General features: G+C 40.7%; 1 protein-coding gene across 20 annotated transcripts in view; it reads left to right on the plus strand.

The window, feature by feature from the left end:
- LCORL (ligand dependent nuclear receptor corepressor like) overlaps positions 1-25,412 on the plus strand; it is a 182,265-nt gene that overhangs the window by 20,545 nt on the left and 136,308 nt on the right. For 2 of the 20 annotated variants that reach the window (XM_043514087.1, XM_043514085.1), the window contains exon 2: positions 19,899-20,023. The exons of the other annotated variants lie outside the window; for them this stretch is intronic. Coding sequence is in view for 1 of the 2 variants with exons in the window: in XM_043514085.1 (XP_043370020.1) it covers positions 20,020-20,023 (4 nt within the window). In the remaining variant the exon portion in view is untranslated. The remainder of the gene's footprint in view (positions 1-19,898; positions 20,024-25,412) is intronic. 20 annotated transcript variants of the gene reach the window in all.

Raw genomic sequence — 25,412 nt, forward strand, 5'->3', positions numbered from 1 at the left:
CTCTGAGACAACAGGAAGACTGAGAGTAGAGGGCATGTTAATATTTCAGTTCCCTGCATCTAAGAGTTATTTTTTCCTTAGAGGTCTCATTCATCCTAGTTATTTTTTTAAATGTTTCTCCTCTTCTGGGAACTTTTAAATTACTGAGAGGGAGTGCCCAATTTCCATGGTTTTAAACGCTGCCTATCATGCCAGGCACTAATCCTGGTGAGTGATGAGCAATCGCAATGTATCTATTGCTTCAGGGAATATCTCATAACCCAAAAGTGCAGCTGTTGCCTTGCATTAAAATCCTAGGGTCAGAAAAGAACAGGGAGATCAGACTACATCTACTCATCATGGAGAACTCTTTGCCCAGCTTCTGATCCTGGCCATGACACCACTCCACCTCCCCTTCTCTGGTCTCTATAAAAGTCCGCCACTGTGACTGTGTGAGCACCACACTCCCTGAGGGCACCTAAGAGGAAAGAGTCAAAATTCCTCTCATAAGGTCTCTGAAGCCCTCCAGCTAGGGAACCTTCCTCAAAGAAGCTGCAGTTGCCAATGACACCAGCTTCTTTGGCACCCATTGGTCTCCAACCCACAAGTTTTGGAAGCAAAAGAATCACTTAGCCAAAGGACTCCAAAATGCTGTGCTCTGTTAGGCCATCGGTACCATTGGAAGAGCTAAGCAGTAAAAAGATCTAGTCCTTCTCACTGGGTACCAAAAAAGATTGATCAGACACTCTCTCTACTCTCCACAGAGTGCAAGGTCCATGGTACCACTGACCTCCACAGAGCGTGCAAGGTCCATGGTTCCACGATTACTCCTACCCAGGCCATCCCTATGGTACCAACAATGCACTCGGTACTACAGAAATTAGTTTCCTTTGCACTTTTCTGTGACCACAACACCTGATTCACCCATTGTTTGTTTGGTACCGATCCATTCTCGGTACCAAGGACCTCAGTCTCCAGACATTCATCCAGTACCAATAGACTTGCCTTTTGTTTCTTTCAGTGCTCCACTGCTTCAAAGTGATGTGGCAGAGGAGGATTCTGACTAAGATCTTGCTTTGGTTTCTCAAATATCAGTTCAAGGATCTCTCCCTTCCCCCCCCCCCCCCAATCTCCAAAGGGGTACTTTTCCAAGGGCATCTGAAGAAGCTGATAATATCCATCAGAAACATTTACAGCCACCATCTTGCTGGTATGCACACCTGTGGGTTCCTACACGCACACCCATCCTGGGACTTCTGGGTGGCTTACTGTTAGCAATTTTTGTGGGCCTTGAGTACCACCCACCATAGAGGCAGACAGTTTCCATCATCATCTTTCTCCAGGAGACCTGAACCTCAGGAGGAAACCTTAAATAAACAGGAATTGAGGGCTGATGAATGGGTCTCCCAACCAGTCAATGTCTCCTTCCCCTTTCTGAAACTGTTATGCCACCTCCATCATCTGTGACTGATGACTTCCAGCAGTTCCAGGAACTCATTAAGAGGATAGCAGACTCCTTACAGATCCCACACAAGGTTAAAGAGTTGCATCATAAGCTGCTTGACATCTTCCATACAGCATCATCTGCTTGGATCACCTTCCCTGTTAGCGAGGCCTACTAGATCTAGTGAAAGGAATCTGGAATACTCCATCTATGATTCTGACCATGTTCAAGAGCATGAATAAGAAATACTATGTCACCTTTAAGGACTTGGAATGTTTTTCTTATCCTCTTCCAGTTCTCTGATCGAGGCAGTTAATTAACATGAAAGGCAGCATCACGCTAAATCTACACCCCACGATAAAGATCATAAATGCCTCTGTTTGGTCAAAAAGTTGTACTTATTGGCCATTCTACAGTTTAGAATCACCAGCTATCAGGTGTTTAATGGTGAAATACAACTATACCAAGTTGAATTCCTTTATTGAGCACCCACCATTAAAGCACAGAGAATAATTTTCAGGCTATCACTGCAGCAGGCCAACTTCTTGTTAGAACATCTCTGGATGCAGCTGACAGTACCATTTTTTTCTATCTGTATGGCGGTAGTCATGAGGAGAGCCTCCTAGCTCCAGCTTTCAGGATTTCAGAGAGTCCAAAAAACTATTGAGGACCTTCCTCTCAACAGCTCCAAACTGTTTGTGGAGAGCATGGACAAGTCTCTCCACACATTAAGACTCCAAAGCCACTCTGCACTTTTTTGGGGGAGTTATACATCTGCAATGCTGGTAACCAGGTGCCTCAGACCTCACTGAATACTTACAAATGCATCGCTGGAAATTGGTGGTGCGTGTTAGTAAATAAATAGATATTGGAGGTTAAGTTGATAAGAAGAGTGTGTGTTTAGTTTAGACTGCATAAAGTGCTTGTAGGATGCTGCATATATTGATCTCACTTATTGTCTCTATAGCCAATGGTATCAAGTTATATTAAGTGTTTGCATTGTAAACCTCTCTAATTGTGTAATTCAGCAAATGGAATAAGAAGCATTGATTTTAAGATAAAGTGCCCGCCTTGTATACAAAAATGTCCCATTGAAGGCAACTGATGTGTTTTGTAGCATCAGACGACTCAGACTTTGATTGCATTCTTATCTCCCTCAAGGAAGGAGAGACCTATTCATGAACTCATCCCATCAGTTTTGAACTCTGGAGAGAAGGGGATAAAAATCCCTGACATGGAGAAACTGAATCTCCTTTTATATTGTCTGCACTCTGAGGGGCAACGATTCCTAAACATAAGCATAGACATCCCCATGCTGCTTGGCCTGGGTTAGCCCTGAAAAGACATTCATTGCTGACAGATTTCAAAAGGTGACAGATGTGGTAACTATAACACATACTCACAAATGAGTTCAGTTTGCCTGCTTTAACCTGTAAATTACACTTCTTTTTCATAGTTTAATAGACCTTTAGTTAGTTTATTACAGGATTACTTACCAGTGTTGTCTTTGAGATCGAAGTTACAAATTGATCTGGGATAAGTGACTGGTCTTTTGGGACTGGAAGCAACCTGAATATTTTGTGATTTTTATTTTGCGTACATAGTCTATCTTGCCTGGGTGGCAAGATAAACTGGAGTGTCTAAGGCAGTGATACATGGACTAAAGCTCATGAGCCACAAGTGGCTCCTAAATGTGTCTTCTGTGGCTCTTTGTAGTACATGATATTAAAACACTGATTTAATTATTAACCAGTTAGGATACTTTTACTATGTTAACCAATTGTAATTGATAAAATAATATGTAGTCATTTTGCTGTGATAATTATATAAGTATACAAACAAATTAGTAAATGAGACAATGAATTCACACTACTGTGGCTCTATTGAGTAAAGTTGATTGCTAATTTGGCTCCTGCACCACTGAGGTTTGAGTAGCACTGGTCTAAGGAGACTGCCTGCGACTCCATTATAAGACTGTTATAGTGCTTTGGGAATTGACAGGAACAGGAAGAACAGCAAGATCAAACTACATCTCCTCATGATGGAGAGCTCTCTTCGCCCAGCCTCTGATCCATGCCAGGACCCCACCTCACCCTTCACCAGTCTCCATACAAATCTGTGACTGCTTGAGCACCACGCTCCCTGAGGGCATCTAAGAGGAAAAAGGCACAAATAATTTTGTCATTGGACCCAAAGTGAGTGAGTGATTGATTCACAGCCCTTCAGCATGCATATTTCCATATAGCGATCCACCCTTTCCAATGGAAGGTTTCTATGTTTCACAATCAAGACCAGTTTCAATACAGGATACTCCCTTTCGGTCTCTCCTTTGCCCCAAGAGCCTTTTAGAAAGTTGTCAACAGCAGCTCACCTCTGCAGAAAAGGAATTTAGGGATTGGCTTCAGAAAGGTGGTTGTTATGCAAAACCTACAGTGGCTACTCACAAGGCCATAGACCTCTTCCTTAAATTGGGCCTACAGCTGAACAATTTAAAAAAAAAAAATCCACTTTGACCCTAGCTTGCCACTGCACAATTTTGTGGCTCTATCCAGTATAGTCAATACAGTCCAGATCAACCCACAGACATGGGTCAAGAGCAGTCTACAACTGCTGGGACATATAGGCAGCAAGTACTTTCGTCTTAAGCCACACAAGATTGTGGATGCATTGCCTTCAAGGGTGGCTCCGGATACTTTATTCCCTGAGCAGGTGCAGTCATGAACAAGTTACTCTCCATACCCATCTTGATGAAGGATTCCCTCAATTGGTGGAGATCCTTTTGTCTAGCCTTCTCCCAATGATCGTTATAACAGATCCATCCATCTTGGGTTGGAGAGCACTTCTAGACAGTCACATGGGTCAAGGCAGGTGCACACCTCTAAACAATATGTCAACTTGATGTTACTCAAGGCAGTCATATATGCCTCTCTCCAATTTTCTACCACTGATTTGGGGCAAATATGAAGTCTTTTTTTTTTTTAAATATGCTTATTTTATATACGCTGTCAAGGAGGGGCAAGATCACCCTCCCTCTGCGCTGGAGCAGTCAGGCTTTGGAATTGGTTTATATACAATTGTATTAACATCAAAGTAGCTTACCTTCCAGTGCTCGGAATGTGTCTGTGGTTACACTCAGCAGACACTTCTCTCAGATTACAAGTGAGAAATAGATTTCATCATATTTCACTGTATATTTTGATATTGGTTCATCCCCCTACCCCTCCGTAGGACCTATTTGCCACAGCTAGGAACAATAAACTTGCACAGCTCTGCTTGAGAGGCAGGCTGGTTCACCATCCTTAGGGGAATGCCTTTCTTTTTCAGTGGTCATCGGGTCTGCTGTTCACATTCTTTATCTCAATCGAAACTTTGGATATTAGAGGAATTAGAAGGGAAGACAATGCCAGGGTTTTTGTAATAATCTTAACATTCCCTTACCTCATTCAGCTGGTGACTTGTTCGCCAATCGCTCTTAATACTGTCCCTCATCTTCTCTTTCAAGAAGGCAGAAAATCTGAGTTCTTTGCATCAAAGCATGACTAGTCAGTGGTTAGCAGGATTAGAAATAACCTGTTCAGAGGAGGTAACGAGTACTATTATACAGCAGAAAACAGTCTGTGCACTTATACTTGCAACAATGGACAAGATTCAGCTGCTGGTGTCCTAAAACACATTCCACCAACATCCTTTTCACAGTCATGTGTACTGAACTATATCCTGGAATTGAAAAAATCAGGGTTGTCACTGAACTCCCATTACAGTCCTTCTGACAGCTGCCATAGCCTTCCACTGCCTGACAGAGGGCTTTTCTGTATTCACTCGCCTAATGATAGTGTGGTTCCTCAAGAGGCTCAGAAATCTTTCCACAAGTCAAATGTCCTGTCTCGACTTGGGACCTCAGCTTCCTTTTTAAATACCTTACAAAACAACTTTTGAGTCAGTGACTACCTGATCACGCCTCCATTTTTAAAAACTTGATAAAAACAGCATTCCTGGTAGCTGCCCCATCTGCTCAACAAGTTGGGGAAATAAGGGCTTTCACAATATTTTTCAAAGACAAAGTCACGCACCCTAACTTTTGATAAAAAATTATCTTCACAGTTCCATATTAACCAGCCCATTCATCTCCCAGTCTCTTACCCTAAACCTTTGTTGGGTAAGGAATGGGCGCTGTTGCACACACTTGATGTCAGGAGTGCTCTGACCTTTTACCTTGGCAGGGCTAAATCTTTTAGGAAGTCTTCCATGTTGTTTGTCTCTATTGTGGACAGATCTAAAGGGCCATCAGTCGACAAAGACTCTAGACAGATATTGGACTGAATGAATTGTTGCTATCAATCTTGGGGTCTTCAGCTTCCTTTGGGTGTCCAAACCCATTCAACAAGATCTATTTCTACTCCAGTGTCCTTTCTGAAAAATGTTTCTATCGCTGAAATACGTGGGGCAACTACTTGGACTGCTATACATGCCTTTTTTGAACATTAAGCCGTAACTCAAGATTCTGCTTCCAATGCTATGTTTGGCTCTGCTGTGCTTTCTTCAGTTCCGAATTAGATTTGGAAGCCCTTCCTTTCCCCCTCCAGTGGGAACTACTCAGTAGTCGCCTAGAGTGAAGCACCCATAGGGATACTGCTCAAAGAGGTTACTCACCCTGTGCAGTAACTGTGTGGCTCTTTGAGATTTATGTCCCTATGTGTGCTTCACTACCCACCTCCCTCCCATCTTCTTTGAAGTTCTTTGCTGTGGAACTTCGCGGTACAGAAGAAACTGAGGGTGGTTCATCTATACAACACTACATAACGATGGTGCAGTGCACCGCACTGTAAAAGAGGTAGGCACATGCTGAACAGATACTATGAAATTTCCAATCAAAGGTGCAAGGAGTGCAAGTGTGCCTAGAGTGGAGCACCCATAGTTACACACACCTCAAAGAACCAGAGTTACTGCACAGGGTGAGTAACCTCTTTTTTTCACCTCTGTTGAAAAGAGCTGACCTTTTGAACATAGGAGTGCATGAGGCAGTGTCCATTGCAGTTTTACCTGGGATTGGCTACGCTACGTCAAGGTTGCGTTTCTTGTAGGGGAGTTTTTAATCGGCCTCACATAGGGGCCCAAGACCAAAGAGTCAGAATCCTGTGACGTAAATAACCTGTAGTAGTTTGTGTTTTGCTGCTTTTTTTTTTTTTTTTTTAAAAGAGCAACTTCTTCCTTTTTCCAAAACGGTTGCAAATTAGTGTGAACTTGTTTGTTTTGTATGAATTTTGCAGATTGTAGGACTGTCTATTAATCGCAGTTAACGCACACAATGAATTCAAATTGATTTAAAAAATGAATTGCAATTAATCAGTTTTAATTGCCGTGTTAAACAATAGAATAACAACTGAAATGTATTCGTATGCCCCTTTATGCTTCGACCACCATTCCAAAGGAGATGATACTTTCTGATGACACTGTTTTTTTTTAAAAAAAAAAAAAAAACAATGTGTTTAAATTTGTGACTGACCTCCTTGGGGGAGAATTGTATGTCTACTGCTGTCTTTTTGCTCTCATTCTGCCATATATTTCATGTTATAGCAGTCTCGGATGATGACCCAGCCCATGTTCTTTATTTTAAGAACACTTTCACTGTAGAGTTGACAAAACTCAAAGAAGGTACCAATGTGATAGCTATGGCACTCGACCCAAGGTCTAAGAATGTGAAGTGCCTTCTAAAATCTGAGAGCAACAAGGTGTGGAACATGCTTTCAGGAAAAAAAGAGCAACAGTCTGATGTGGAAATTGCAGAACAGAACCACCAAAAAAGAAAATCAATCTTCTGCTGGTGGCATCTGAATCAGATGATGGAAAATGAACATGTATCGATCCGCACTGCTTTGGATCCTTATCTGGCAGCACCCATCATCAGCATGGACGCAGGTCCCCTGAATGGTGGTTGAAGCATGAAAGGACATATGAATCTTTAGATCATCTGGCATGTATAAAAAATAAAATGAGCACTGTACTCTTTGTATTCTGTGTAACTGAAAATCTAGAAAACATCCAAAATATTTAAATAAATGGTATTGTTTTTTAACAGTGCGATTAATTGTGTTTTAACTTTCTTTAATTGCTTGACAGCCCTAGCCAAAATAAATATATAAAATAATCCTTAAATCAAATTCAAGTTCTCAAGCACCATTTTTTCTCTTTGCCTATCTGTAATCTTTTATTATCAGTGGAAATATCTCCTGTGTCCTTTTTAATTCATGTTTATTGACCTTTATCAATAAATCTGATTCTTTAAAGTGTAATTATATTCTTGTCAGTGCCTTTGGGGGAATTAAGAATTCTCAAATGCACATCAATCAAACAAGATGCCTTTAACCTGTAAAGGCTCTGATCTTGCAGAGGGATCGAAGTGGGCAGACCCCTGCAACTGTGTGAAGCACCATTGACATAAATGGGCCTCCATATGGGTACAGTACAATTGCAGGACTGAGGCTTAAATGAATCTGTATTAGTTTTTTAAAAAAAAATGCTATATTTGAGGCAAAGCAATGTTTCTGCAAATCCTTCTCCTGTTTTACAAAGTGACTCCATGTTCTTTCCTTTTAATAATTTAGGAGGAAGGCCAGATTTATCTTTTATTAGTTTGCTGCCAGGCCTTTCCCCTAGACTGGGTGAGTTAAAGCAGTCCTTGGATGCATCAATGGGGGGAAATCTTGAATAGGAGTAGAGGCTTTTTTTTTTATCTGTGTATTAATCACAGGTGCAACCACGACCTATACACTGTGTCCAGTTCTGGTGTCAATAAATGAAGGATGTTGATAAATTGGAGAGGGTTCAAAGAGTCATAAGAGGTGACTGATTAAAAGAATAGAGAAACTCAGAGCTCCAACTACAAGGCATGTTTTCTATTTAGCCTAACAAAGAAGGTTAAGGTATGACTTGATTACAGTAGCAAGATGGGAAACACATATTTAAAAATTAGCTCCTCAGTCTAGCAGAGAAAGGTGTAACATGATCCAGTGGCAAAGCTGAAGCTAGATGAATTAAGATGCAAAATGAGGCATACATTTTCAATTGTGAGGTAATTAACCATTGGGTCAATTTCCCAAGGGTTCTGGGAGATTCTCAATCACTGTCCATTTTTTTTAAAATCCAGATTGGGTGCTTTCCTAAAAGAGAGATGCTCTGGGAACTACTTTAGGGTAGTTCTGTGGCCTGTATTATACAAGTCGGACTAGATGATCACAGTAGTCATTTTTGGCCTTAGACTCCTGAATGGGAATAGCTGCTAGAACGGTTCTACCCCTTACAGCAGTAATAGGATGTTTGTGATCTCTGTCATTACAGTTCTTCTGAAGACTTTAAATACTCATTTTTCCATATAAGCTAATCAGGGGGAAAAAACCCAACTCTTTCAATTGGGAGTGCTAAATTTTCTAGGTAATTTGGACAAACTTAGTGATGTTGCCTAGTTCTTTTCCAGACCCTAAAATGTGCCTGGTTAAGGAAAAAGCCAAGAAAACATTCCAACTGCAGTATCTCTTTTGAAGGGGGAAAATAGCACACCGTTTCCAGCAGAAATGCTTTGGAAAGAAACAAGGTAGTTATTTTTTCACATAAGGAGGAGGTAGATATGTATGCTATAGTCTTGAGCATAAGAATGCTCTTATTGCACTGACTAGGCTGATAAAATCTTCTCCAGGCTAGCAGGGAAAGAAGCCTGAGGTTGCCTAGATGCACAGAAGCAAGGAGAACTATACAAGAGTCTCTGGTTTCTCTTCCCTGTCAAGCCTCCACCAAAGTCGTAGCACCTTCCTCCAGTCCAAAGCTGTCTGGGGACTCCAGATCATTGCAGACTTCTGGGACATCAGAGTTTTGAACAAACATGAGAGAATGGAGCAGGCTTCAGAGGCCTCAGAGTATTTCTAGCCTCATGCTGATTTGCAGCTGCTTCTGCAGCACCATTTGAGGCACTATTATTCCACAGGCTCTCAGTCCCATGTACAACTAGCTAGCTCCACAGGAGTTCTGCAGAAGTTCCAGAAGTACCCTGCACACTAAGCCCGAGCTCTGATTTTTAGTGCAAGTCCTCCTTCTATCAACACACATCAGTCTGACTTAGGTCAGCAAGCACTCAGGACCTGGGTCAGTCCTAGGGTCCTGACCTACTCCCCAATAGGGTTCTAGGACCGAGGTCCTAAGTCCCTCTGTGACTCGAGTCCATGCCCGATCACTTTGGAATGTGGATGCAGGTCAAGCTGCAGACTTGAATAAGAAGAACTGTGTAGTGCAATAGGGACCCATTAGCATGGCTGAGGGACCTAGGTCCAGCTATTGTAAATATTGGTTTACAATGCTGTGTGGAAACTTAAGTCCCACCTGGGATCCACACCCGAGTCTCTTTTGCCATAGCACAGGAACAGTGGTCCTATGGTGAGGCAGCTCACTCAACCTGGCCTGTGGGTGCAGGCACAGCCCTGCTACCTCAAGATGAGACCCAGTTTGCTTGGTTGCTTCATGGTGAAGTGCCACCACTGCAGCTCTTCTTCATATACTCTTTAGTGAAGCACTATCCGGGATCCTGAAAACCCCTATCACAACATGTCTGGATCCTAGGCCACTCTCCATTCGTAAGAGAGAATGGCTCTTGGATCACCTTTAAGGCCACTCTCAAGTATTAGCAAATGCCTGCCTAGCCCTTGCCCATAAACAAAGAAATTAAGGATAGATTATTAATTATGTAGCAAGCTTTAAGACTGACTTTGAACTCTGGTATAGAGAACCCTCTTGTACAGGGATACTTGACTTCTGTTAGTGCCTAGTCTACAGCAAGGTCATGGTCACTGAGTGCTTCCAAGGTGAAAGCAGCATCAAGACCCTAGTCTCCAACACTCTCTAAGAGTGAGACCTATAACTGTGCCAAAAGTATTGAGGCTTTCCTACTGAGACTAAGGAAAGGGATAAGAGCAGCAGAGCGGAGAGTTCCTCTACAAAGAAGATTCAGTCTTCAGAGACTTCAGGCCGGGCCCGGGAGGAGAGCTATTGAGGCTGAGTACTTCTGGTACGATGAAGCACAGTAGGACTTAAAATGAAGTCCCATACCTAAGTGGTAAAGCTCCTGGGAATATTGCATGCTACTTCAGTCTGGGTGGTACTCCTGATTTAATGAAGATCTTCTTGCGCCACTGGAAAACTAGAACAGGAGCAACCCTACATGCAAGCATGCTGATTGATTGATTGATTGATTTTAAACCCTACCAGTTCCAAATTCTTTAGTTGTGAACATAGCTTAATGAAAGGGAAGATAGCTTTTTGAATATGCTATCCTATATAACAAAGACCAGAAACATCTGGACCTTTTTGTTTGTAAAAGCTATTCTTCGGCAACATTAGAGTTCAGGATACTGAATCACCAGGCACAGATGTCAAAATATGGCTACCTGAACTAGAGAAGTTTTAACTATTTTATTGAACACTTTACCACAGGAGCATCAAGATTGGTTTAGCACAGGGGTAACAAACATGTGGCCCGCCGGGGATGGCTCCCTGTGTTGCTCTTGGTTCCCCAGGCACCGCCCCCTGCAGCTCCATTGGCTGGGAACAGGGAACCGTAGCCAATGGGAGCTTCAGGGGAAGTACCTGGAGGAGCATCCAGAGCAGCACATGTAGTAGATCCCCTAGACCTAGCCACAATAGAAACGGTCTAGAAGACATAGTAGATTCCCCCACCTGCCCCGGGACATGGCTTTGGCCACTTCCTAGAGTGGAGCGGCGTGGGGGCAGGCATCTTTGAGACTGAGAGTTTAAAACTAATCCCTGGACTCCAAGGAGAGAATTACAGCTTCTAGAGAAACTATCCAGAATTTCAAGTGTCTAACATTTTTGTTCAGTTGTCTGAGACCTAGTATTGAACTCCAACCCCCATTTTACTTGATTATCAGAAAAATACCTTGAATAAAACCCTTTTCCTTTGTGTTGAAGTGTAACTGGTTCTATGGTCCCTAGACTTGGGGACAATGTGATCTCCAGTCTCAGCAATTGACTGAGAGGGGTCACTAAAGAGGAATGGGGAATAGGGTGGCAGGGCAGGATGGAGGTAAATTGGATTCTATAACCAGATGTGAAGGACTCCAATACCTATTTGTCGGATGCTATAACCTCCCATGCCTGTTAGAATAGAAAGGCGGTGTCCAAACTGAGGAAGAGGAGTGGCATAGCGCAAGCAAGAAACAGACTATTGTGTGGTTTAGACTCCCAACCAAAACTGGTGTTTGGAAGATGTTGATAGCTAGGATGAAGTAGTTGTCTGCTTCATTTTAGAAAATCTCTCTGACTCTAACTCAGCAGTTCAGATGGCCTACAGAAAGTGGAAGATTGAGCAGAATCGGATTTATGTACGAATTGACACTTGATAAACTTTTAATTTTATTTTCAGGCATTTATATCCCCAAAAATGTAAGTGTAGCCCTACAGTCCTTCAGGGTATGAAGAGAGTAATCTGTGGAGTCCAGGAAGAGCTTGTGACCATTAAATAGTAAGTCCTCAATGGCTGGTTGTACCTCCCATGAGAAATGAGACCACTGAAGCCAGGATGCTCATCTTATCACTACTGCAGTGGAAACAAACCTGGCTGCAGTGCTGACCGCATCAAGTGAAGCCTGCAAAGAAGTCTTCACCAACAGCTGACCCTATGTTGTTTATGGTGCTAAAGTTTAGGGGTCTCAAACTCAAATGACCATGAGGGCCACATGAGGAGTAGTGCTTTGGCCCAAGGGCCGCATCACTGACACCCCACCCTTGCTGTCCCTGGCCCCGCCCCCCACTCCCTCTCACAGAAGATTTTTCTCTTGCATTTTATCACAACTGCTACCAGTACCAGGTCCTACCCTTCGGCCTTTCTTCCACCTCAAGGGTTTTCTCAAAAATCATGTGAGAGGTGGGCAGCTATAACTATCCTCTAGGAATAACAGACTTTCCATACGTTGATGATCGGCTCCTCAGTGGATCTGGAGGTGGCGTTGGCAGTTCAAATGAGAATTTCACTATTCTGTAGTTTAGGCCTACAAATAAATATCGAGAAATTGGCTTTGACCTCTACACAGCAAATACTTTGTAAAGGAGTATTTCTCGAGTCAGTGACGGGCAATGCTTATCTCCCTCCTGACACATTCCTCACTCTAAAAAATCTTATGCAACGAATACAGCTCAGTCATCAAGCTCAAGCAAGGACCTTGTCTGCAACTTCTGAGAAATGTGGCAGTTTGCATGTTTAACATAAAATGCCAATTTACATCTCTGACTCCAGGGATGGCTCTGGAGAGTTTATGTATCCAACTAGCACAGTCTCAACAAATAGGTATTTGTACTCAGTTGGGTCCCACAGTCACTCACCTGGTGGAAGGATCCTTCCAAGGCTTGTTCAGGAACCCTCTTTATCCAGAATCCTCCTCTGGTCATAACATCAAACGCTTCCCTCTGGGATCAGGGAGCACATTTAGGACCTCTCACAGGTCAAGGCAAAAGGTTGCAACAAGAACGATGCTTGTATGTCAGCCTGCTGGAGTTCAGGGGGTTGGTCAGAAATGTCTGCCTCCGCTTTCTTCCCCTAATCAAAACCAAGTCAATCAAGATCATACAAGCTATGTTATCTGTCATGTATTGTATCAGTCGTCTGGGAGGAGTATGGTGTTTTTTTGTTTGTTTGTTTGTTTGTCCCCCCCCCTTGCTCTGCACCACAGTGTTTAAACCTCAGGAATTGACACACAGCCAACCAGAGTGTCATCTTGGCTTCTTACTTCTTGGGTCATGCAGTACATCATTGAAGATGGCCTCAGCAGAAGTTTTCCCCTACATTACAAATGAGAGTTGGACTCTTGAGTATTCAACAAAATCCTTCTAGCTTGGGAGGGTTGGGGGGGGAGGGTTTCCAGAGGTTGACCTTTTCACCACTGCAGCAAACACAAAGTGCAGAAAATTCTGTTCCAGAGGAGGACTCGATTCCCAATCTTTAGGAGACGCTTTCCTCGTTACAAGGGTCTTTCACGTGTATCCACCAACTCCATTGCTTTTAAATGTTCTCAACAAGGTTAAGCTGGACCAAGCCAGGGTCATTTTGATTGATTGCAGCAACTTAAGACAAGTTTTGCTTCTCTATCTCATCAGACTGACCTCTTGCTCTCTGATGGCTCCTGATCAATTCTTGACTGTTGTCTCAGAATGCAGGTTGAACACTTCACCACATTTTGAACGTCCTGCAACTTCAATTATGTCTCCTCCAATGGTTTTCAGGACTAGAGAAATCCTTTCATTGGGAGTACAATTTATGCTGTTGGTTAGTGGGAAGGAATCCACAAGACTTGCTTTCCTCCGCAAATGGAGACTCTATCATCTTTGTAACTGCCGTCATCTTTCACCTGTCCAGTCATCTTTCACAGTCTTGGATTAGCTGTTGGAATTGAAAACATGGATGGATGTGTGTCTCTATTTCTATTTCTGTCTGTCTCCATTACATCAAGGTGCACTTAGAGACGCTCACCAGTAGGTTTCTCAGTTTTCACATACCTGACCAGAGTGAGATTTCTGAATGGCCTTACAGATCTTTTTCTGCAAATTTAGAGATTCTGCTACATGTTGAGATCTCACCCTTGTTCTTAACTGTCTCATAAAACAGCCCTTTTGAGCCACTAGCTGTGTGCTCTTTTACATTTGTCTATGAAGATGGCTTTTTTTGGTGGCCATCACTTCTATGCAAAGGGTTGAAGAAAGAGGGCTATAATGGTGGTTCCTTACCTTCTCCTCGGAGAACAAAATAAGTGATCATTATGACCCATCCAGAACTCTTACTGAAGATTTTTTTCTGAATTTCCTATTAGCCAGACTATGTACCTTTCTGTTTTCTTTCGTGAGCTGCATCAATCTACACAAGAAGCTACCTTCCATGCACTATGTTAAGAGGGCAGTGGCCTTTGACTTGACTAGAACCAGACCATTCAGGAAGTCTTCTAGACTGTTTCTATTGTGGCTAGGTCTAGGGGATCTACTGTCTCTATTCAGAGATTTTTAAAATGGATCTCTAGATGTATTACCTGTTATGGTTTGATATTCAGCTTCCCCTACAAGTGACTGCACATTTTGCTAGATGACAGTCTGTCTGTTGCCCTGACAAGGACATGCCAGTTGCTAATTGCTAGATTGGATGCTGGACTCTGTTCTGAGCTTCCTGTCACCTCAAGGGGGTTATTGCTAGGGAGTCGCCTGAAGTGGAGCACTCACAAGGACGCTACTCTAAGAAGTAGAAGCTACTTAACTTGCACAATAACTGGAGCTCTTTGAGATGTGTCTCTGTGTATGCTCCCTTACCCATCCTCCTTCCTGTCTACTTCACAGTTTTTCCTTTGTTGGGACTTTGTGGCAGAGAAGGAACTGAGGGTAATCTGCTTGCACAGCCCTATATAGATTTGATATGGGACATGAGACTATGTAGAGAGTGTGCTTGGGCCGAATGGGCATTGCTACCAAAAATCTCCAATCAAAGTCTCAGGCTGCATGCGTACCTGAAGTGGAGCATCCACAAAGGCATGAATCTCAAAATTCCAGTTGCTGCACAAGGTGAGTAAGCACTTTTTAAAAAGGAGAGATTAAATTATTGGACAGATGTCATATGCATGGTATTTTTACTAAATGCACCTCATTTATTTTGAGATTCATCATATACAAATTTCCCACAAGTTGTCTTCCTCAGTATGAAAATAAGGGCAAAGTACACCCCGTGTACTATAACATTAGGCACTATTTTATAAAATCATTTTGGTATGAATTATAGAAGCCACAACTCAGATCAGGACCTGATTGTGCTAAGAGGGTGTGTGTGTGTGTGTGTGTGTGTGTGTGTGTGTGTGTGAGAGAGAGAGAGAGGGAGAGGGAGAGGGAGAACTTCAAAGCACAGATTGTCTATTTAAAAAGATAAAGGGGGAGGGTGTTGGTGGTAAGGAAGGATGGCCCAGTATGTAGGGTACTGACCTGCATTTAGTTCCTTGCTCAAGGTCACACAAGGTGGCCACGGTGGAGCAAGTCATTTGGTCTCCCTGCATTTTAAAATACAGAAGTATTATTCCCATTTCAGAGGTGATATGAGAATTAATACATTAAAGATTGTGACATGCTCCTATCATAATGAGGGTCATGAGTATTTAAAATAGATTTTTACATCTGAGGAACAGAGATTAAATGAGTTTCCCAGGGTCACACAGGAAACTGTTTCAGAGGCAGAAGTTGAATTTGAGTATTAGTCCAGTCTGTTAATCACACCAAAAATAAATGTAAAGAGGGGAAACTTGCAGTATATTTTAATGCAAGATAGAAGTTTTATTTTAATTCTCTGTTTGGAAGTAGTCAGCACAACTTTATTAATCTTAATGCTATTCTGTGGATTTTCCTAATTTATATTTTAAAGACCACTTGTTAAATTTTGCAGTCCTGTAGGAATTAGCCTCAGGATTACTGTCACTTTATCTTGGTACATTGGAACTTTATTGAAATATTCACATTTAACTTGCTAAACTTCAAGTTGTTTACAAATTTTCCCTTAGGTTCTGCTCATCCCACTTTGCTCAGAAAATTAGTGCTCTCCTTTTGTTTCTTCGAAAATTGTGGATAATATAGTAACTCCTCACTTAATGTTGTAGTTATGTTCCTGAAAAATGAAACTTTAAGTGAAACGATGTTAAACTAATCCAATTTTCCCATAAGATTTAATGTAAATGCTGGGAGTTAGGTTCCAAGGAAATTTTTTGGGGTCAGACAAAAGGCATTATGTACTGTACTGTACTGTGGTTGGGAAGTGCCCTTGGCTTACCCCACACAGGCACAGCCTGCTGCAGGCAAGGACGCTAGGAAGCACCTTTGTAGCAGCAGTGGCAGCTTACCTGGAGAAGAATAGATGCCCACTTTGACAGGGGATGCTCCAGGCCTGCCTCTTCCCATCCTCACTCCGCTCCAAGCGCACCTTTTCCCACCCGCACTCCTCCTCCTCTCCAGACCAGGCTGCATCCCTGCTCCTTCCCCACCCCCAAAAGTCCTAAGCTTTGCCAAACAGCTGTTTGGGGGGGCTTGGGACTTTCTGGGAGGGAGGGGGAGGAGTGGAGATGCGGCTCTTCCTCGCTCCTGCCCCTCCCTCCCTCCCTCCCAGAAAGCCCTAAGTGGTGGGGGAAGTGCTGGGAGGGAGGGGGAGGAGGCGGAGAAGAGGAACTTGTGCAATGCTCCCTTGTAAAGTCGCTGCTCTTCCACAAAATCTTACATGTAGTGGACAGAGCAGGCAGCCCAATGACGTTATAAGGGAGCATTGCACAACTTTAAATGAACATGCTCCCTAATTGAGCAGCGTAACTTTGAAACAATGTTAAGCGGGAGGACGTTAAGTGAGGAGTTATTTTTATATACTGCAGTTTCACTCTTTTTAAATCAGTGGTCCCCAAACTTTTCAGGATTGTGCACCTCTCCCACCCCCGGGGCTGGGAGTGTGGTCACAGTTCCTGGGTGGGGAGGGGAGGACGTGGACAAGGTAAAGGGGCTGAGGCTGCGGGGTGGATCTGGGGCTGGGAACAGAGGCATAGTTGAGGGCTAGGTGTGTGGCCGTGGTTGGGGGCTGGAGCAGAACTGGGAGTGAAGCAGGACTGGGTGGCGCTCGCTCCCTGTGTGGCCTGGCCCAGGCCACGCTGCGCTCCCCTGAATGTTCCTCTGTGCCCCCCCCCGGGGCGTGCTCCACACTTTGGGGATCTCTGCTTTAAATGTTCTTTTGGATCTACAATTCTATTTTCAAACATAACTGGGAAAAACAAATGCACTTATAAAATGGAATGTCCTAAATTTCAGTATCATTTCTCCTACAAGAGTAATATAAATATAGAGAGTCATAAAACGGCCCAAAAAAGGGGGAGGAGGGAATATAGAGCTTATCTATTAAATGGGAAAAGCAAGTTTCAGAAATTTGGGCATATAAGAATTCATTATTTGGCATAAATTTGTTTTATCAGGGTTGTCCAGTTACCTGGGAAAATCTATTTTAGGACAGGGCACTGATAAATTTAAACTGGAAAAATAAAATTATTAGACTATACAAATGAATATTACTGAAAAATGTTTAGCAGATTGATAATTTTGTAGTAATATACTTGGATTTTAAATGATTGAAATAATAAAATGCAAAAAAACCTCAATCTAAAGCTGTATGCTATGGTCTTGGCTATTTCAAATAGAAACTTCCGAATCTGGGAATTCCCCTTCTTTGTTTAGCAGTGAAAATTGCATGTTTGCTTGGAAAAATAAGGGGAATTTCCAAAATCAGAAGTTTTGTTTTTTGAGATCAATTGCTGAACTGTCTAGGTCAGTACTCTCTCTTGATCTGGCTGGTTGGAGTGTAGTTGCCATAACTGAACTCCATGTGTAGTGACCCAAGTCAGAATATTTCAACATGAGCAAAGATGGAAGGCCACTTGACCCAATTCATGGTTATTTTGAGAAAGTTCATGAAGAATGGAAAAGAGTCTTTGATGCAAAAATTGCAAAGAAAAAGTGAGTGGGAAGGCAGACCATATGAGGAAACATTGTTTTTGCTGCTGCAGTTTGTAAAAAGACACCAGAACCACTGCTGTTGGCTAAATTTACATAAGTGTTAGAATCAGACTCTGAGGATGAAGGTACCGTTAAAACTTCATTGCCTTTGCCAAATACATCAAATGAAAGCAGATCCAGGTTGGCGAGAGACAATGAGGAGGAAGTATGGTTTTTCAGACACAAATGGATAAGTTTGTAACAAAAACAACTCTAGAACTGAAACACAATTTTCAACCAAATTGCAGATTGTATTTTTTTTTTTAATGGCTGTAATAGTGTAATAGTTTTTTAGGTTATTGCGCTTCCAACTTTTCAAGCAATGATCGGCGATCTAAAACCAAGCTACAAAGTCAAAAAGCCTAGTCAAAAGCCAGTAGCAGATGAACTGATACAGTTACTGATGGCTTGAGGGTGGAAGCATGCAACAGATTATGTGGAAAAGTGTTAGTACAAGATAAGGGAAAAAGTGCAAAGTATGAGAAGTGATCTGGATCAAGATGACAACGCTTTGGTTACACATGGATGTGTATCACGTTGGCTAAATCTATTCGGACAAGACCTTATCCCAAGTGGTTTGATAAAACATGTAGGTTTACAAAAGTGTGTTTGTAATCCCCATCAGCCTGGAGCCTCGTTAAAAGAATGCCAATGATCTGTAAAACCCCAAATCCCTGGTGACACATGCTGGAACAGTCAAATAATATGCCTGGAAACCATGTTAAAAATTGGCTGCATTATTTTAGGATTGTGAGTGATCTTGAGACTCAACTTGAAGATGGTGTTCCATATAATTAATAATCAGGGGATTTTTCTGAGAAGCAAAAAACTTGGTCGGTTGAAACCAGTTGCTGTGCCACTTGACGCTCCAAAGGGACACATCAGCAATTGCTGTTGCATGTGAAGTATGGTTGTATCTAATGAAAAATGAAGGTGTTGCTCCAAGCACAACTAAAATACAAAGAGATTTAATGGGGCAATTACTCCTGAACACATGTTGGCCAACCTCCTTCATCCAAAATATGCAGGAAAGAAATTGTCAGCTGAACAAAAAAAATTACAAGGCAAAGCCCTCTTGCGTTAAATTAATATTTTAAATCAATATTTTCATCTGCTGTCAAGGAAAAGGTTTCCATTGTGACATTGTGGGAAAAATCAGAATATCTTCATCCTTCAATCATACTCAGAACTGCTGGTGCAGTTGCTGTATCCAGCAAGTTAAGCAAGCATAGATACATCCATTCAAAATTGAGGAATAGGCTCAGTCTATCCGCTACATCAAAGTTGGTCGTCTGCTACAGAATGCTGGATGGCCAAATGGATCTGGACCAGTTGTCTGCAACTCTGCATGTTTTTGACTGCTTGATGCTTCAAGCCTGCAACTCTCTATTATTACTTTCATATAATCAAAATGGTTTTTGACTTTTGTTTGTATTTAAAATGAAAACTGAAAAGAGTAGATGTATAACTTTCTTGAGAAAATATTGAACCAAAATGTATACAGACATTCTGATGTTTAGTATTTTAATTACATATTTTAGTAGTGTGCCCACTGAAGTTCTGTTTTATTTGTACAATCCTAAATTAACATCCCAAATCTACTGTCTTATGTAACCACAAGTTTTATATGTAACTAAAACTAAACATAATGTGCTGTGCACTAATATTTGTAAAATAGAAAATGCCTTAAACTGGGACAAACTCGTTTTTTTTCTCTGTTAAATTCTGTGCCATCCTTACAAAACTCCTGTTGACATAGTGAGTGCACAAGGAATAGAAGCTCAGGTCCCAAAGAATTATCCATGAGCCTCAAGGTCCTCTTCCCCTGTTGGGATAGAGAGGCCATAACTTTTTCTAAAAATCCTTTTCTTCATTGTAGTAAAAAATAGGTATTGGATGTGGACATCATCCCTGACCCAGAAGGCTCTCAGTCAATGAAGATATTGGAGTAGAAGAGTGATACGAAATGGGATGCACCAGAAACTGATAAATGAGCAGTGATGAGTATGTATTTTGTCTATTTGTAAGCTTAGCGTGGTTATACATGTATTTTGTTTACTAAGCTATAACCTCTACTCTGGATCAGATCAGAATAAAAACACAAGTTTCAGAAGAGTCCAGAATAATATGAAACTTTTTTAAAAAGTATAATGTTGAATACAAATCTTTGGAATACAAACACTTATTTTTCAGTCCCTACCATCTTCTCTTCTCTTCCCTTCCTCTCTCTTCTGCACCCCTCTTCTCCCCCCCCCCCCCCCAAAAAAAGTCTAAAGCTGCAGCAGACTAGTGTAGGGCCAGATTTATATAGGCTTCCTAGTTGATCCATGGTGACATAAGGTGTTACTTTAGAGGGCTGCTGTGCCTCTGTCTCTTTAGGGGTGTTCTTCCCTAGGTGTATACTACAGTCCAGAACTAGATCTTTCAAACTGTCAGTTTCTTTTCACAGTTTATTACATTCAAGGTGATCCTTTGACTTTCATACAGGGCTTTCCTCCTGATAGTTTTTGTATTTGCATGTTTTGGATGTGCTGACACCAACTTCATGATGAGTTGCTTTGGTGGGATGTCACTTGTGAGGTCTCCTAAATCTTCCAGAGGGGGATTCCATTCTTCCTCCTGTCTTACAAATATCACTGAGTCTGTATCATGACACGGACAACAGTCTTGCAACCTCCCTTGTTGGTGTTATAGTTCTAAGCAGGCATAAGCCATGATGAAACAGGCTATAAACGACGTATATATTGCCGAAAACTGTGTGGCATTCTTTTGCATACTTCCAAGATTGGTTGTTTCATCATTTTATAAACTTGTGGGATGAAACCTCGTAAGATGGGCACAATAGATACTGAAAGAGTTCATCAGGATCTCTCAATGCTGGCATTGGGTAACGCAAAAAAGTGTTGTAACCAGTACAGAGGAATTCTGTCATAGACCTTGTCCTAAAAGATAAAGAGAAACTTATCACAGAACTAAAAACTAATATGGTGGCTTAGTAGAAGTGATCATGACTTTTTTACATTTATAAATGTGCAGACAAAATAGAGTCCAGCCCAGTAACATATTTACTTGGTGTTTTAATAGGGCCAATTTCACAAAGCTGAAAACAATTGTGAGCCAAATCAGCTGGGAGGAAGAATTTAATCAGAAAAACGTGAATAAGTTCTTAAATGATTCTCAATTACTAGATGCCCCAAAAGCCATAGGTCCACTAATTGAGGAAGAAAATTATGCTGAATAAAAAACCAACCTGCTTTAGAGGGGAAGTGAAGGCAACTATAAAATTAATATATACATATGAATGGAAGAAAGGGAAAGTTGATAGTAATGAATATAAATCGGAAGTTGGGAAATACAGAAAATTGATAAGAGAAGCCCGGGGACACAAGGGAAAATCTATGGCCAGCAGAGTTAGGCATAGTAAGGATTTTTTTAAAATATATTAGGAACAAAAAGAATCCTGACAATGGTCCATTGTGAGGTGGAAATGGTAGGATCATCAGTAATAAAGCAGAAAAGGCTGCGTTTTCATCAATATTTATTCTATATTTGAATGAAAAAGCAGATGATACAGTCTGTGTATAGTAACTTTTTTTTTTTTCCCATTCCATTTATATCACTGGAGGATGTCAAACACACATGGCTAACTTTAGTAGCTTCTAAGTCGATAGGTCCAGATAACTTGCATCCAAGAATTTTAGAAGAGGTGGCTTAGGAGCTGCTGGACTGTTGATGATGATTTTTAGTAAATCTTGGAGCACTGGGGAAGTTCCAGAAAACTGAAAGAAAGCTAATGTTTGTGTGAATTTTTAACAGGATGACCTGGGTAATTATAGGCCTGTCACCCAGGCAAGATAATGGAGAAACTTATATGGGACCTGGTTAATAGTGAACTAAAGCAGGGTAATGTAATTAATGTAAATCAACATGGTTTTATGGAAAATAGATCTTGTCAAACTAACTTGATCTCTCTCTCTCTTTTTTTGAGGAGATTACAAGTTTGATTCATAAAGGTGGTAGTGTTGGATGTAATATACCGAGACTTCTGTAAGGCTTTTGACTTGGTGCTGCAGGACATTTTGTTTGAAAAAAGGAAACCAATGATATAAAATTAACATGGCACACATTAAATAAATTAAGATGGCTTACTGATAGGTCTCAAAATGTAACTGTAAGTGAGAAATCGTTTGAGTGATCTGTTCCAGTGAGGTCACGCAAGGTTTGGTGCTTGGCCTTGTGCTGTTTTAACATCTCTAACAATGACCTGGATGAAAACATAGAATCATCACTGAAAGTTTTCAGATGAGTTAAAAATTGGGGATGTTGTAAATAACAAAGTGGGCAGGTCACTGATTCAAAGCTATCTAGATCGCTTGATTAAACTGTGCACAAGCAAACAATATCTGTTTTAATATGGCTAAATGTAAATGTATACATCTAGGAACAAGGAATGTAGGCCATACTTACAGAATGGGGGGATCTATCCTGGGAAGCAATGACTGAAAAAGATTTGGATGTAATTGTGCATAATCAGCTGAACATGAATTCCCACAGCAATGCTTTGGCCAGAAGAGCTAATGCAGTCCTGGGATACATAAACTGGAGACTCTAATGTAGGAGTATTGAGATTTTATATCTATATTTGGTGCTGGTGTAGCCATTGCTGAAATACTGTGTCCCGTTCAGCTGCCTGCAATTCAAGAAGGATGTTGATAAACGGGAGAGGGTTCAGAGAAGAATCATGAGAATGATTAAAAGATTAGAAATTGTACTTTATTGTTTTAGACTGAGGTCCTTCGATCTATTTAGTTTAGCAAAGAGAAGATTATGGGGTGACTTGATTAGTCTAAAGTATCTATGTGGGGAACAAATATATTTAACAATGGGTTCTTCATTCTAGCAGAGAAAGGTATAACATGATCAATGGCTGGAAGTTGAAGCTAGACAAATTCAGACTGGAAATAAGGTGTACATTTTTAACAGTGAAAGTAATTAATCATTGGAACAATTTACCATGAATCGTGGTGAATTCTCCATCACTGACCTTTTAAAATCAAGATTGGATATTTTTCTAAAAAGAGATGATCTATGGTCTCTACTATATTACTTCCCCAAAATAATTCCCAGAAGAGGTCATACTAGATGATCATAATGGTCGCTTCAGGCCTTAGAATTTATGGCCTGTAACTTTTTGGGTGCTGTCTGTTTATCCCCTAAATACTGAGCCCTCTTTTGTTTCTCCAGCAACTATTGTGCAAGCCTCTTTTTATCCCAACATCACCCTCTCTCAAACTCAATGCAGTCCCTTTTACACCACTTTGTCTGCACAACTTTATATTCACACCTTTGTTTTGAGCTACAGGTTAACCCTTAAACGTGCACATTTTTAAGGCCTTTACCCTCTGGAAATCTGTTGTTGCAACCCCCAAGACAAAACCACCTATCGCCTCTCTCTTCAAAGAATCATAGTATTCACGGAGAGCTTTAACAAATTGGGTTACAATAGTCACAAAAAAATTAACTCTAAACTTTCTCACCAAAAATCCACCACATGTCTACGTATTTGCATGAAAAGAAAACAAGTTAAACAATCAAACAAATAATCTGAATATATTTACTAAGGTTCAACTTTGTCAGCTGTTGATGCTGGAGACTTTTCCTTTACAGCTGTCCTTCTTCTTTTTTTTTTTTTTTTTTTTCTTTTGAGCTTGTTTATCTCAGTCTAAGGGCCTCTCTTTTATTACAAAACCTGTAAAACTGTCTTGTAAAATAAAATATCAGTTAGGCTGTTTTTCTACTATTTAAAACTGTATTAAAACAATGCTTTCCAAATGCCAATTTAGACATGCATGTGCTCTTTTTCTCCCTCAGTCGCTCAGTTTTTGAAATTTTTTTTCTACTAACAGTGTTTTTTCCAGCCATAGACAAACATTTTTTAACATTAGTACATTTCCCCATTCTCCCATTATTTTAAAAAAAAAAAAAAAAAACATGCAAACACCATTCTACATGTTCTTCCCTCCCCTCACATGGAGGAAAATTTTCCTTATTTTACACGACATTAATCTCCTTTACTGGGAAGTACTAATTTCCTGGGACATGCATACAAACACCTTTTTATCCTGTAGAAAAAAAGATTGCATGTATAACTACAATACATATACTAACTTTTTAACCCATTTCAAACCACACACACACATATATATCTATATAGCTATATCTATATCTATATCTATATATCTATATCTATCTATATCTTGGCTAGAGTAAAAAAACCCAGTATGTTAACACCCAAAAATAAACCATTTGTAACAAAATACTTTTAAAAACGACACACCTATGTATACCCTTTTCTGGGGGCAAACACATTTTTTGCCATAGAAAAAATGACACATTGCATATGCACATAAACCACAAATAACAATTTTAAGTATTAAAACTAACTTTTAAAAGCAAAGTTTCAGAAATCTTCCAACTCAGAAGAACCATGTGCCAGCACAACTTTACTCTGTTTTCCCACACAAGAACTTGGGCTTTTTGGTTAAAGAGCAAGCAAAATTTTAGTTAGTATTATTCCCCCAGATGCGCAAATCCCTATAAAAGCTGTTTTAAGTACCAGTTTTTTTAAAACCATGTTAAACACAGGCATAGTTAAAATGGAATTTTATCTGGCCCTTCCACATTACGGCTTAAAGTTCTTGGTTCCATATGAAATAGCTCCCTCTGCAATAAAGATGTATCATGATTAGTAAGAAAGATATAGACAAAGGGCGCGGGGGAGGGGCGGTAAGTAGGTACATATACAGAGGTATAAAGTAACCACACCATTGTAAGCTTACAGACCAGGTGCCAGCTCATGTCCCTAGACCTTAATGAACACTGACAAATGTATAGCTGGAACCTGTCTGGCTCACCTGTGTGTTAACATTGTTAAAATAAATGTTAAGTTGATAAGAATGTGTTTAGAGTTGAATGTAGGACTGTTTGATTAATTGCAGTTAACTCATGCGATTAACTCAAATTAATTGCAATTAAAAAAATCTCGATTAATTGCAGTTTTAATTGCACTGGTAATAGAATACCAATTAATATTTATTAAATATTTAGAATGTTTTTTCTACATTTTCAAATATATTGATTTTAGTTACAACATAGAATAAAAAGTGTATAGTACTCACTTTATATTTTTATTACAAATATTTGCACTGTAAAAATGATACATCTTTTAATTCACCTCATGAGTACAGTGCAGTCTCTTTATCACGAAAACGCAACTTACAAACGTAGATTTTTTGTTTTGTTACATAACTGCACTCAAAAACAAAACAATGTACAACTTCAGAACCTACGGGTCCACTCAGTCTTCCCCTTGTCCAGCCAATCACTAAGAGAA

The sequence above is a fragment of the Dermochelys coriacea genome, chromosome 4, assembly GCF_009764565.3.
Source record: "Dermochelys coriacea isolate rDerCor1 chromosome 4, rDerCor1.pri.v4, whole genome shotgun sequence".
In the NCBI taxonomy this organism is placed as follows: Eukaryota; Metazoa; Chordata; order Testudines; family Dermochelyidae; genus Dermochelys; species Dermochelys coriacea.